The sequence below is a fragment of the Trachymyrmex septentrionalis genome, unplaced genomic scaffold (genome assembly GCF_001594115.1).
Source record: "Trachymyrmex septentrionalis isolate Tsep2-gDNA-1 unplaced genomic scaffold, Tsep1.0 scaffold16, whole genome shotgun sequence".
Lineage (NCBI taxonomy): Eukaryota > Metazoa > Arthropoda > Insecta > Hymenoptera > Formicidae > Trachymyrmex > Trachymyrmex septentrionalis.
The window spans coordinates 4007977-4022306 of record NW_017304758.1 but is presented as its reverse complement, the minus strand read 5'-3'; the positions used below and the strand labels follow the sequence as shown (position 1 = coordinate 4022306).

Below are 14330 nucleotides of genomic sequence, written 5' to 3'. Positions count from 1 at the left end.
TATTTAGTGAACAATCAATAATCAGAAATGGATTGATGTCTTTTGAACATTTCGACTCTCTTTGAAGTCCTCAGCAAGAATGATACAAGTATAATTAGCTCACATGTCCATAATGTTTAAGTTACTCATAAATTGACAAAGATGCAGCGTTGTTAATCTGACATTTTTTTTTTAAATAAATCTTATTATAGTTATTTTTTTTGTTATTGTTTAAAATTCGAGAGTCCTAATATAATATTTATTATTGTTATATCCAGATATTATCATGTCCAAAATTGAAACATATAAGGCATCACTTAGACATTTATGATGTCTTTCAGACATCATAAAATATTTTAGAACACTCACCTCGAAAAGTACGTGGCATCATTGATAAATGGACGCGACAGAGTTCTATTTCTGATAAGAAATTACACAGAAAGAATGTAAAAGAAGCAGTATTATAAAACGAGATTCCCCATTCACTCAAGTAACAATATAAATAAAATTGAGATAAAATTGAGTGCTGTCCAGCGAGAGACATAGATAACACAGTAAATGAATGAATCATTTCGTCTTTGTTTAATGTTGACAAACAAGGATGTAATGATTCATTGTGTTACTGTTATCATTTGTATACTCAGCAAACAGAAAGTATGTAATGTACCTGTTAGTTGTAGTAATTTCTTATTCAACAATATAATTATAATATAACATACGTGTTATATATTACAGTTATATTGTTAAACGGGAAATTGCAACTAACAGGTGCGTTACATGTAACTTTGTGTTTGCTGGGTAATGACTCTTGTTAAAAAACACCCATGATCTTAACTGATATAAAAATTTTGGTAGAATCTCATTCAAGATATCGTCATCTTATTATAATAATTAAGTAAGTTATTTGAATAAATTTTTCAACTTCCTATTTGTGTGTATTTCAGATAAAGAACTCACATATGTAGTATTCATTCAGTTATTATAAATACAAATGTATTAACTTTTCGATCAAGCACTTATATTAACAACATGATATAGTTTTCATAATTTTAATATAATACCATCATAAATCAGATACATAAAAAAATTGATGCAGCAAAATAAATCTATTTACAATCTACAGCTTATACACTTTTTACAGTAAATGTTCTTGTGTCTTACTCTAACATGATTATATACAGAACGTGTCTCTAAATACAGATAAATGTTTATAATGGAAGTATATTGCATAATGCAAACAAGATAAAAATATAAGTATTAACATTTTAATATTAATTCTAATAAATTATTTTACAATCTTGTTAAAATATTGAAATGAGATGTTTAAGATGTTTGCTGTTTGCGATAGGCACGATGAGATAGGAATCATTTGATATAATTATAAAGTAATTTTTAACAATTATTGATCATTTGTATTTTGTATGAAAGTCACAGATTAAAGCAAATCAAAATAATAACATACGATTAAAAAATGTTATAAATATTATAAAATATTGATACATTTATACAATAATTTTTTAGATTTTAGCGTAAAATCTGAATATTCGAAAACTTTCTTAACTTTACTGATTTCACACTTATTGCAACAGTTATAAATACACAACAGTTATCTTTTTATCAGCCGAAGTCTAGTATTGTTATAGGCAAACAGAATAAAAGGTGCAAGACAAATTAGTAGTAATAATAATAATGAATATTATTAAATTTTTTTATGCGTCACGAATAATTATTCGATATCGAATTTTTTAATTGAGTGGACAACACGTGCATATCTATAATTTGGCATACATTCACACGCACCTGCACGAATATACAACATATCTACATGCATATTTCTCTTACATTATACCATACATAGTACCGTACGAGTTAATATGATAAAGAACTTCTTTCTTATTTAATGAAAGAAAGTAAGATCTTACAATATAATCGTCATTAATAATAAAAATTAAGATACATTCGCCGATGAATCTTACACTATCGAAGATCCAGCAATTATTAAAGTTATTCTCTCTCGAGTAATACAAAATCGATTTTCATATCAATTTTGTCTTCAGTCTATTCATTATATTCGATAAAAATTAATATTTTATATATGATAATTATGTAATATTTGTGATAAAAAACAGGCCAATTATTCGATACTGATTATTGGAATTTGGATCCGTGAACGTTATTTGTATGTTAAATAACTCTTTACATAAATGCGAGTATCATGTGCTCTTCAACTTTTGTTAAACATTTCACAACAAGATGTTAGAATTGCTGTTAAAGCAGCAAGTAAAAATCTAGTTTGCGCGCTATTCAACTTTAAAATATATTTCTATAGGATACATATGTGTTAGATATTAATCACTTTCTGAAATGTCCCTCCATGTAAAATTCATGTGTATACGATCATGTAAATGTTTCACTAAAATCTTGCAGTATATATATATATATTTCATAATAGTGCATTCCAAGTACAGTAAACGTTATTACAATGTCAAATCGCGATACATACACAGTATATAAATAATAAATGAATAAATATTTAAAAAATCGCAACAGTTTAAGAAAATTCATTGTTTTTATACTATTGTCACTTATTTTAAAATTCGGAGAAGAAATTTCAGTGTTCATTGGCAATCAATCATCTTCGGCAATAAAACTATAAGAATTTTATTTCCGAACTTAAGAATTGAAAGAGTTATCATTTCGTATTCTGAGTTCAATTTTTAATGTCGTTCGATAGGCGGAAATAATTATTTGCAAAAATAAAAATTGTATAAAATTCTTCTTTCGTACGTTAATTGCATAGAAATTATATCGCGGTTTCAATTCTAGCTTAGAATTCTTCTGATCACAATCGCCGTCGTGATCGAATCGCAATTTCACATCGTTTCAAAGCGCACTTAAATGATTTATAGAGTCGCGCATTGGCGTCGGATATCGCTTCGGCCGCTTCGAGCATGGGAAATAAACTTAAGCAATACAAAACAATCCGTCTTCGTATTCTAACGAGCGAGTCGTCAGCTTTCGCTCTCCCGTGATTTTTGCTCCGCAATTATTTGCCGAAGATCGCGGCTTTCTGCCGGAATTGCTCTCGCCTCGCCGCTTTTTCTTCCTCCTCTCGTTTCCGCTCCTCTTGTTCCATGCGAATCTCGTCCTCGAACTTCGAGGCCTTTCGTAGCTGTTCAATCTGCGAAAAAAAGAAACGAAAAAGAAGAATTTTTAATCGAAATACGTCTCGATCGAGTTACGCTTTCGCGCGTGTATTTTTTCTTCAATGCGCATGATACGCTGAGATTTCTGGGCTTAATCCGTGTCATTTATGTAAATAGAAAACACGTGTTGCGTCCGTTTGAACGATAACAAATAAGACAAGATTTGATAAGAAGCTATATTTTTTTATTATGGCTATGAGATTAGTAGTTATTGACTCTTTATATTAATGAAGAAATTTAAGTCTTTATTCTTAATTTATATTATAATGAAGAAATATAAGTCTTCATTCTTAATTTATATCTTTCATTTATATTTTCAATTATTCTTATATTCTAAATACATACGTATATAAAGTGTTTCAAAAAATATATGTAATTGTACATTGCAAATTGCACATCTTTTTTAAAAAGCAACTATATGCAGTTTCTTTACATCAATTGATTTATCTCATTATTCTGTGCATAAAAGTATTATTAAAAGGTTCATACCTTATTAATATAAAAAAGAAGTTTACTTTGACATTTAAGTAATTTATATTTCAGCATAAAAAGAAACTGCAAAATATTTGCGTTCGCGATAAGAGATACTGAATATGAATGTATACCTTGGCCTCGAAGAAGTTCTTAGCGCCTGTGACACCGACCTCGTCGACATCGACCTCGGTGAGTCTGGCCAGCTGGCTCAATCCGGAATCCTGTTCTAACTCACCAGCTCGTGCCTTACGATAGATCAGCAGAAACTGTAACAAGATGTAACTGTAATTACAAGGAACATAAATCAAAGTTGCAATATATGGCAAACTTTGAAAAACTGGGTCTGACTTTCGATCAATTCTCGAGTGTTGTTTCTTTTGAAAATAGAATTTAAGATAAGAGTCCACGACCCGATTCTATTACTACTCTTGAGATAACATCGACATAAACATACGAATCATATTTATGTAGAAGACAACTTCCGTACAAAACAACGAGTATTTTATCTGACAAATACAGAATAATTATATAATTATATATTATATATAGAAGAAAACATTTTTCTGCAACTCTGCTTGATTCGTTTACATTTTGACAAAAGAATCGTCGTTTTCTTAGTTAAAAAAAACGTCCCACAGAAATTATTTCAAATAATAAATAAAAACTAAAAATATAAGGCAAAAGGATGATTCATCAAATAAAAGTATGATCGATGGAAATTTGATTACGACGTTTATGAATGTAAAGCGTGACGAAAGAAGGGGGTACGTGTCGCGAACGTTTTACGGTAATTCATATCGCGATGAGTAAGAGGAAGGTGAGTAAGCCGGGCAATAAACTATAACTCGGGTATCACGCAATGAATCACGGCAGCGATCGACGAGCGGGACGAATTATGCGTGCACGCATCGTGTATGCAGGATTGATTCGCGTGGCGGGTTTTTTGTTCGCGAAATACGGAATATCACGTTCAATTGTCCCCACGTGCATTACGTATTAATTGCCAAGTCAAATTCTCCTTCGAACGATACGTGACACCCGCACACCATAGTCTTACTCGCGGCCGTATCGCGGCCGTGTTGTATTAACAGCGAAAGTTTCTGCTGACGTTTCGCACGCTCCGGTATTCCGCAGGCGTGTGTTGCAAAACCATCGTCGTGTCGGTTCTCCACCATTGATTTCGCACTATTGCTAGAGCGACGAGTAGCAAGCTTAATTCTCGTGATATTTTCGTATCATCATTATATCTGAATATTTTTAGAAAATCGATTTCTGGAAGTTCAGCATTTGGTAGACGGTATGCATTCGCATCGATAATTTCTCTGCAGCGTTTGCACTTTTTCACAGAATATCCTAGTTCGGTTATAAAATTTAATTAGAAGTTAAATTGTAAAGTATTCCTAAATTGAGAAGTATTTGAAAGTAAAAATATGATTGCGATTTCATTCTTTCTTGTATGTTACATTTTTCATCTACTGACGTTATATAACAGTGAAGGCAATTAACGCAGAATTAAATTTCTAGCTAAATTAAATTTCTAGAAAAATTTGTTTTTAGAAAAATGTTTTTGTTATATTTTTTTGTAGCAGGCAATTTTTCAAAGGCTTTTAAAATACTTTATCATGTAGATAATCGAAATAGAACTACAACGTATCTCTTCTAACGTACAGTTATGCTTGAAGAGTAAACACGATCGTCGAATATCCAGTGAGTGAAACGTATGGTAAATATTACATGGAGTCTACTATTTTTAAGAATAACGTATCATATATATGCTCGCTATAAATAAAATTTGCAAGTCTGATTAATTAAAAACAAATTATAAGTTTAGCGAAGATTACTTTTTATGGAAATATAAAAACGTGAAATCTCTTATATGATAATATATATTTGCTATAATTATTTAGATATCTAACTATTTATGTATCTATATTTGTTTTAATTGGTACGAAATAAAATATACTCTTTGCAAATAAAAAAAAAATTTGCAAATATTGTTAAAACTGAGGAGTTATTTTATTTTAATTTGAACGCGCTTCTTGGAATCATGTAAATTGTATGTGTTTCTCGACAAGAGCTTTCGCATAAGAGCAAAGCTGCACGGAGTGAAATCTATTTCGGTTCAATATTTTTAACGACCGCAAGCGGAGTTGCGAGAAACACTAATGCTGGTCAGGATAGTCGTACAGACGTTATGTTTACGTCAACTATTCGGAGTCGATAGCATGAAGTGTGTTAACCAAATCACATTTCCAAACCACATTTGTCTGTTGTAAAATCCATTTTTCAAATCTCTAATATATTCTCAGTAAAATTTAAAGAATTTTCAATAAACTGCGATAAAAATTTTAATAATATGCAAAAATCTATGAATATTTATTATATATTTTTTCTTTCACAAAAAATTAATTTCTGCAGTTTATTAATGAATATAATTCGCAAACATTGTAATTCTTGTTGTTATCAATTTATTAAATCCATTAAAATAAAATTATTGCAAATTAGTGCAAAATCATGGTTTTATTTTCTTCTTAGTAAAACAGAATAAAAATTTGATTATGGAAAATGGATTTTTCATATTAATAACATTCCTCTTTTGTTCCTCTCAAAATTCAAGAGGAATGATTAATATTCATCGTTCAGTTCGATCATTGCTCATGTTCGTCAGTTCCAAATATTAAAGATTTCTCGAAGATGGTAAAAATAAATTAACCTCACGGAAAGATATGCGACCGTCGCCATCCTCATCGACCTCCTGGATCATCGCTTTGAGTCCAAGATGCGTCTGCGGTGCACCCAAAACTTCCATCATTCGCTTCAGTTCGGTAAGATCGAGGAAGCCATCACGACCATCGTCAAATCTGCAAAGTTTTAACAATTGCAATTAGCAACTTAAAATGTTTATTGTACTGTTTTTCATCCCAAATCTTCTAAAATATCATTTTTATTTCTTAATTTTTCTGTCAATAAAATTACGAAGCTGATGAGACAAGAGTATTTTGGAACTAAAATGTAAAATTTTAAAATCTTGTTTTTTGTTCGACATTTCAAAATAATTTTATTTTGCATTAAAATATATCAATTACAATTAGTATAAAATAAATTTGATCTCAAATTCTTTAGTATAATTAACATAATTAAAAAAGTATCTAACACTGGAAATAATTTGAGAATAAAATTATCGATCCGAGATACGATAGACACTTGCATTCATATATTAAGTATAATACTATATATATAATCTGTTTTGCTGACTGGCAAATATTTTACCACGACCTCCTTTCGCTACGTGAAGTGGCATTTTTCAGTGATTGACCCACCAATAAATCATCGTGATGACACTAGTCAATGAGATGTCGTTAAACGTGTCGCATGTATAATCTCCTCTAGTTAATGTTAATCAGTTAATCATGATACCGTGTGTAATTTAATCGCCGGTCATTGAATGCGGTTGCATGAAGGAACAAGGAAAAAAAATTTAGGACGATGTCATTACTGTCGAACGAGGTTCGACTATTAAAGCGAATCCGCTGGAAAAATCGGTAGAGATTGCTTCAATCTCGATGTTGTCGTAATAGTCTTCCTATTTCACAGAATTCGAGAAACTGTTGTGAAAGAGAAAATGGCACATGTGTTAATGAAGTTCGTTGCATTTTTGTGATTTAATGATTCCGCGAAGTAAACAATGAAAGTGAAACGTGGAGTTGGTACTACATGTGTGTATATAGTAAATTATAAATAGGTGATGCTAAATCTCTCATTAAAATCAAACTGTTTAATTGAGATTTAAAAAATAAATTAAAATCTTGATTTTTAATTCTAATACAAATTAAAAAAATAATTAAAAAATTCACGCTCAATTAATGTTGTATTTTAAATTTACTCGCGACAGGGTTTTAAAATATATTTATTATACCAATAACATCTGCGACATTATCTTTTATTCTAAATTATTTTATGCTTAAAAATATAGCATAAAAATTGATATCTTTCTCTTGTCAGTACAGAGTAAAATTTAGAGAAAGGTATCGATTTAATTTAAATAATAATTTTTAGTGGGAAAATCGGACTTCTTCGACAGTCAAATGACAGTCATGTTCTCCGTAACTGATGTCCTCCGTAACACAGTGATTGTTTTAAACGCGGCCATCATTAATATTCGCGACTTTCTTTATGTTTATTACGAGGACAACGTCTCGTTGGCCGCAATGTAAAAGGTAATACATTTAATAATTAGAACGTCTCTTGTAGAAAGCGGATAGGTTGACCAAGATTTTTATTTGTAGACAAATTTGCATTTTCCATATGCGTAACTTTGATCATTGCCGATGTAACTGCCAATTCGATATGCTACTTCTTCTTTTTTCAGACTTTTTGCGCGACTGTAAATATCGCGCTGTAAAAAAATTTCGGTCCAGAATAGCTGTCTGTCGTTGGGATTTTATTACATGTTATCCTGTGTGCGGCATCGTAAATATACAAAACGAGAAAAACGATTTACTCCGACGGCGCTTTTCCCCGCGCAACTGTTTGACATTATTAATCTCGCTCTTTAGTTGCGCAAAATGTTGAAAAAAATATGGGCGTATGCATTAAAGGTTAAGTGGATCACGTCCATGTTATAGAAATACCGAGCCATGCAATTTTATATGCAATCCGCGGGGAACATCCTGTAATCCTGTAATGAAGCTCTCGGTTGAGTGCTTCTGTGAGACAAAATCAATACATATCTGACCGGAATTATCAAATTAATAAACATGATATGCTTTCATCATTAACATTATTAATTAAATATTGAATTGGTTCTAGTCTCAAGTATGGAATTAATTAACGTAAAAATACATGATCAATTATTTATTCGTTATTCATACTGATTGTTTAATTGTAATAAATATAGAATAATTAAAATATAAACTAAAATAAATAAAATTATATAGAAAAATCTATTTTTTTATTGGTGCAAATTTTATGAGATGTTTAAGGAACATAACTGTTTCGTGAAACATTCACAAAAGAGCAAGGCTGAATGCAGACGAAAAGAAGTGTGAGAATCTTCCTAGAAGCCTGTATCTTTGTATCTATCAGTTTGTATGTTTTAATTATCGAGGAGTTTAGACACGACGAGAGTGAAAACTGAGATCGGGGGAAAACGTGGGAACGATCGTCGATATTCAAATTTGTGAGTCTCTCGACAGGATGTCAATCTTATTTGTTGCCAGTAATTTCGCGACCGGAAATTCGTGAAATCGTAACTTTCCGTAAAAGAGATGGAGAATGCCATGGCATGGCACGAGCTTATTCTAGAACGTGAGCTCGTTTCATCGAAGTATATCAGGATTGATCCATTTATTTAGTACGATCGAACTAGCTACACTATCTACACTCATACACTACAAAAATTTCTGCATTAAGAAAAAAAAATAGTTGCAATTATCATAATTTAACTATAAATTCTAATCATTTTCAATGATTAATGGTACATGTTTTTGATAAAATTATAAATATAATTATTATTATTAAAATTATAACATTATAATAACTGTAAATATAGTAACGATAATTATTTTGTGCAATTATAATCGCAAAATAAGCAAACAGGTTTTCTTTCAGTGTTCTAAGTAAGAAATAAGGTATAAGCAAATAAAAATACTAGCAGAAACGTTTGATAAAATCCTGATCTGTAGATAATTAATGACAGATAATTGGATACTTGGTTTCAATTAGAGATTGATAATAAAATTTTAATTTTTTGAGAATAAAAAATATATATGGGATATAAAAATAGTGTAAAGCTTGAACTGCAATCAGTGTGATATCTTCTATTGCGAATGTCATAAATCAATAGAGAGAAATCATGTTATATTATATAATCGACCTATATGTATGACGAGATGTAACTATCGCAGGTTAAAGACCACTTATACACGGCAAACCGGTCCTTTTAACTATCGTGATTAACAAGCTCCCACAAAAATTGACGTGGTCTTTATAGAAAAAGAGTAACGTTTAAGCTAATTCAGCAAATAGAGTGTAATGTCTAAAAGTTTCCTTTTATTCTTTCAATGTAGATCAATAATTTGTTATATCGTTGTAACGCCCATACTTTTCCTATCACATCCTGTCCGTATATACTTATATTATAATACTAATTAAATAAATTAAGCAGGAAGAAGGTTGAAAAATATTACCGCCATTCCGCCGGTATTTTTAAAGTTCGTTAGAGTATAGAAGAGCGGCAGTTAATAAAGGAAATTGCTTCCGCATTAGTTAACGACGTTAGTGCGAGGCGCCGGAAATTGAAGCGATGTAGGCGGGGAGGTATCTAAATCCTTTCAATTAGGAGGAATCGTAATTATTCTACTGAAAAGGTCAATATTTGCTGGAATCCCGCTGCTTCAAGCAATTAAACGTTCGAACATTAATCTATTCATTAGCTTTATGGATATGAATACATGTATCCGTACTTCACGCTGGAGCATATAATATAACTGTTATTACAAACGTTATAACCATTGTAACATGTAACAGTTAATTTCAACGTTATTATATAATCTTCTGCTCGCTGTTGACATTAGATTGAAAGAAGTAAGATAGATTGAAAGAACGAAGTGAATTGTAATCGAAACATTTCTGACCTTTTCCTTGGAGTTTTATCAGAGAGAATTGCAGATATTAACATTTAGATGAAGAAACAAATAAGAAACGTGTACAATAATAATTTGATTAAAATTGTCCTTCTTTTATTTCTTCACAGGCATTAGATATCAACAAGTAATACGACTGTCTCTTTTTTTCACTCTCTCGTACTCTCTCTTTTTCTTTCTATGCGAAGAGAGATTTCACAGAGTGAGAGGCGAAGGTTGAGATTGCATTTTTACATTGCGGTTAAGTGAGGTGATCGATAAAAGTAGCAGAAATGAGAAAGATAAAACGAGAGATACATGGGAGAAGTACTATTACTAAATCAGCACTCTATTAATAATAATGTTCTCTTCCCTTTTAATCAATAAATGCTTCTCGACTTAAATATATTGATATTTGTCGACCAATAAAAGTAAATAAAGTGAATAAAATCAATAAAGAGTACTGAGTAATAATAATTTTTTGAAAACGTTTATGACAATAGGAAGACATTTATAAATGCTATTTTACACGATTACGTTTTTGAATAAGAATTGAAAACATTACGCATTTATTTCCGATTCACTGTGAATATCATTATTACATCACTTTATTATGAATGATTCAATGCTCGATTGTCGCCGGACAGCAGATCGTCGTTCTCGGTTTTATCGAGAATGCTCTTGTCAGACAGTTTTAACCAGCCAAGTGAAACGCGCTCCAATCAACGTGAATTGTGCAGAGGCGCCCACGTAAATGAAATGCGATCGTTACTACGTTAAACGTGTCATGGATTTAGATTGACTTTGTGAAAGCTTAATTAAAAGATATATGCCGTGAACTAAATATAATAGTTAAAAATTGTAACTCTCTTGTTATCTCTCAGCATCGATTTTACGAAGTCAAACATAGTTTAACATGGCCCTAGTTTAATTTAACATAGTTCACAACATATATAATATAGTTTTGCCACGTATTATCAGTGGTTTGATGCCATCGTCCTAAAGGGGTTATCATCTAGTCACTCAAGTCATCTTTTTTTTATGTATCATTAAAAAGTCACTATTGTTCAAAATGGAATTGTTATAGTCATCTTTTTTTTGAGCTAATGTAGAATTTGTTAAACATAAGCATTCTCTGTTCATATTTTTGTTGTCTTATCTGATAACAATTGCTGACTCAATTTTGTTTCACGGATACTGATCTAATATTAGGTTTATCGTTTTTAAGTTTCAAATAGATGTAAAACTAAAAGACGACATGACTACTTATGAATTAGTTCTCCACATTCAAAGAATACGTTTCTGTTTTTGTTATAATTTTAAAAATTATCTATTTTTTATTACCTAATATTCTAATAAATGCGTTTATTCTTTTTCTTTATTTAGACAATAATGTTTAAACTTTTATTTTATTTGGTAAGAGGTATACTTATTGTATTCTATCGTTCAAACTTTTATTCTTTTTTTATTATAAATTTTCTAAACTATGTATATAAAAACAATTTGCTACATGTTAAGCAGTGTAGCTATTCAAAGATAAACTAAGAAAAATAAGAGTAAATGTTTTAATTACTCTTAAAATTTGATTAAAAACGTAATTTTTGGTAAATATTTTAACTCTTAAAAAGTTGCTTTTTGTTACTTTTTCTGTCAAAAAGTAGTCACTATATATATATATATATTTTTTTTTTTGGTCCGATAATTAAATGACAGTAATATAAAAGAAAAAAATTACTTTTTAATATTTATTATTATTTTGTGAAGGGAAGAAAATGCTTTATTTAGAAATTTAAAGGAATGCATAATTAAGGATTCAAAGAATTTACGTATATTATTTGGAGAGTGATTGATATCGTAGGCGCCTTTTTCCATCTTGCCTTTCTTTTTATTAATCGCTGCAATGTGAAATACTTAATTATCGCAACGTAACGATACCATTGCGCTTCTGATCTCGTTATCGCTGCGATATCGCGATCGTTCCGCCTCAGACTGGACTCGGTGGTGAACGTTTTGTTCTCCGCGTTACGTTTTCCAGGAGTAGCTCGGAGGAAACCGGGTCAAGGTAACATGCGACGTATCCGCCTGGTCCCGTTATCCTTGTTTTCCAAGATCGATACCGCGGTGGAAGGTCCTTCGAGGAATAACGTCACTGCGACGAATTGGCGACGTGTCTAGGAAGAGGACAAGGCTGACATAATTTTTTCTTCAATCGAAATTTAGGATAATCACAAATATAACTGTGATTTTCCGAGAAAGTTTTAAAGCAAAACGAAGATTAGGGGCTTAAACAATGTGGAACCAAAAATTGCGATAAATAATGTTTTGGTGAAAAAATAATAGACCTGGCATGGAACAATAATAGTCCTAGTTGATAATATATTTTCCTGATAAATAAATTTTTCATTTTCTTTTTATATTACTTTATATTTTCAAAATCGACAAATAATTGGTGCGCAATTTGCATGAACCGGAAATTTCATTCAATTTATGCCAAAATATTATTAGGTATCAAGATCTACTTTGACCAAATATTGCTCTCTTCTTTACTTGTTTATATTATTCATATATTAGAATTTGATTTTCGTTTATTATTGTTTATATTTTCTTGTGTAAATTTCGACACTTTAAGATGAGCAACAATATGTATTGTTTTTAGATACTCGTTATTGCGTAACTACAACTAGTAACGTTAATTTGATGTGTAAAATAAAAGTAGACCAGATTAATAAAATATCAAAATTAAATTCATATTTCGCGTTTATTCCGAAAGACTGAGAATTTCAATAGTTGATTAACGTCTTTTGTTAACTTATGGCATTATACTGCAAATGCTTTATCGCGAAAAGAGGAAGTTATTGTCCCGTTTAAGTAAAGAAACGTGTCGGATTTTCTTCCATTCTTAAGCTTCCGTCTATTCTATAATAACTAATTAGTATCTTTTTTCTCTGCGAGGGACACAGCGACTAACTTATTCTTAGTATGTGAGATTGCAAAGAGACGAATTTATACAGCGCACAGATTAGAATTCTGCAAAGCCAAAGGAATCGCGATGTGCATTGTGAACCGTGGAAGTGTCTCCTAAACGGGGATAAACGCCGTCCATGAAAAACATTGTACCTTTTCCCATCAACGAAACATTATTTAAAATGTCTAGCGATGTCGCTACTAGGAATATCGAATGCCTTCCATCGCTACAAAAGCCGAGCCATAGAATATAAATTCTTATACCGTTTGTATATTCGGAACGCATGATTTCTTTGAACGATCACGAGTGCAATAACGGTTTGTCGTGCCGCTGCAGGCGTCTAAGAATTATTAAACCTTTGAAAGAAACTAAAAATGGAGGAGAATCTATATTAAAAATTTCTTATCAAAATATTTTTATCTAATTATTTCTTAACGATATATCATGCATATCTAAAAGACGTCATAAAGGGATTTTGGAATATATATATACATGTCTAAAGATATCTAAAAGGCATTATGTAAGAGATCTTCTAAATAATACGTGTTGTCTGGGTCGTTTGAAGAATTGCAATATGTGATATTTCTGCAAAATATTCCTTGTGAGAACCCTGGAAAAATTGCGAAAGTTTTAAGATTGTAACACTCTAGTCAGAGATGGAATGTTGGTTTCTTCGTGGTATGCAATGCTTTCTACGTGGAGTTATCGATTTCGAGAGTACGTATATCTTGAATGCATATATATGCCATGCATACCTACTTCAGCGGCGAAAGGGTTAAGGTCATCGTTTCTCATTTACACATATAAAGGCGAATCGATCACACCTCGCTTTATCATTGCAACAGGGAAAGTTAAGCGCGCGTTCGATCGAGTCGTGGAAATCTCGACTTTCGACCTCGCAGTGCAAATCGATAAAAGTTTCTCAATAAGGGATACGAACGTATTTCTTCTGACGTTGTTTCTCTATTTCAGTGATATTTTTTAGGGGTCAGTTTTATAGAGCCATTTTTTAGAAGCAGAGAAAATTTTGTGGACCACAAAAAATTTACAAGCGGACTGCAGGTTACTGCATCACTCTATCTT

At 31.2% G+C, this 14330-nt stretch overlaps 1 protein-coding gene and 1 long non-coding RNA gene across 2 annotated transcripts in view; one reads left to right on the top strand and one right to left on the bottom strand.

Annotated features, from left to right (window-relative positions):
- The window catches only part of LOC108746050, a 17110-nt gene extending 7821 nt beyond the window's left edge, over positions 1–9289 (top strand). Inside the window, exons 2-3 of the long non-coding RNA XR_001939137.1 lie at positions 6354–6356; positions 9279–9289. This is a non-coding gene — a long non-coding RNA (uncharacterized LOC108746050). The remainder of the gene's footprint in view (positions 1–6353; positions 6357–9278) is intronic.
- LOC108746048 (EF-hand domain-containing protein D2 homolog) overlaps positions 2584–14330 on the bottom strand; it is a 17265-nt gene continuing 5518 nt past the window's right edge. The window contains exons 3-5 of the mRNA XM_018482557.1: positions 6373–6520; positions 3791–3925; positions 2584–3160 (exon numbers count right to left, since the gene is read on the bottom strand). Of these exons, the coding sequence (XP_018338059.1) occupies positions 3026–3160; positions 3791–3925; positions 6373–6520 (418 nt within the window). The 3' untranslated portion in view covers positions 2584–3025. The remainder of the gene's footprint in view (positions 3161–3790; positions 3926–6372; positions 6521–14330) is intronic.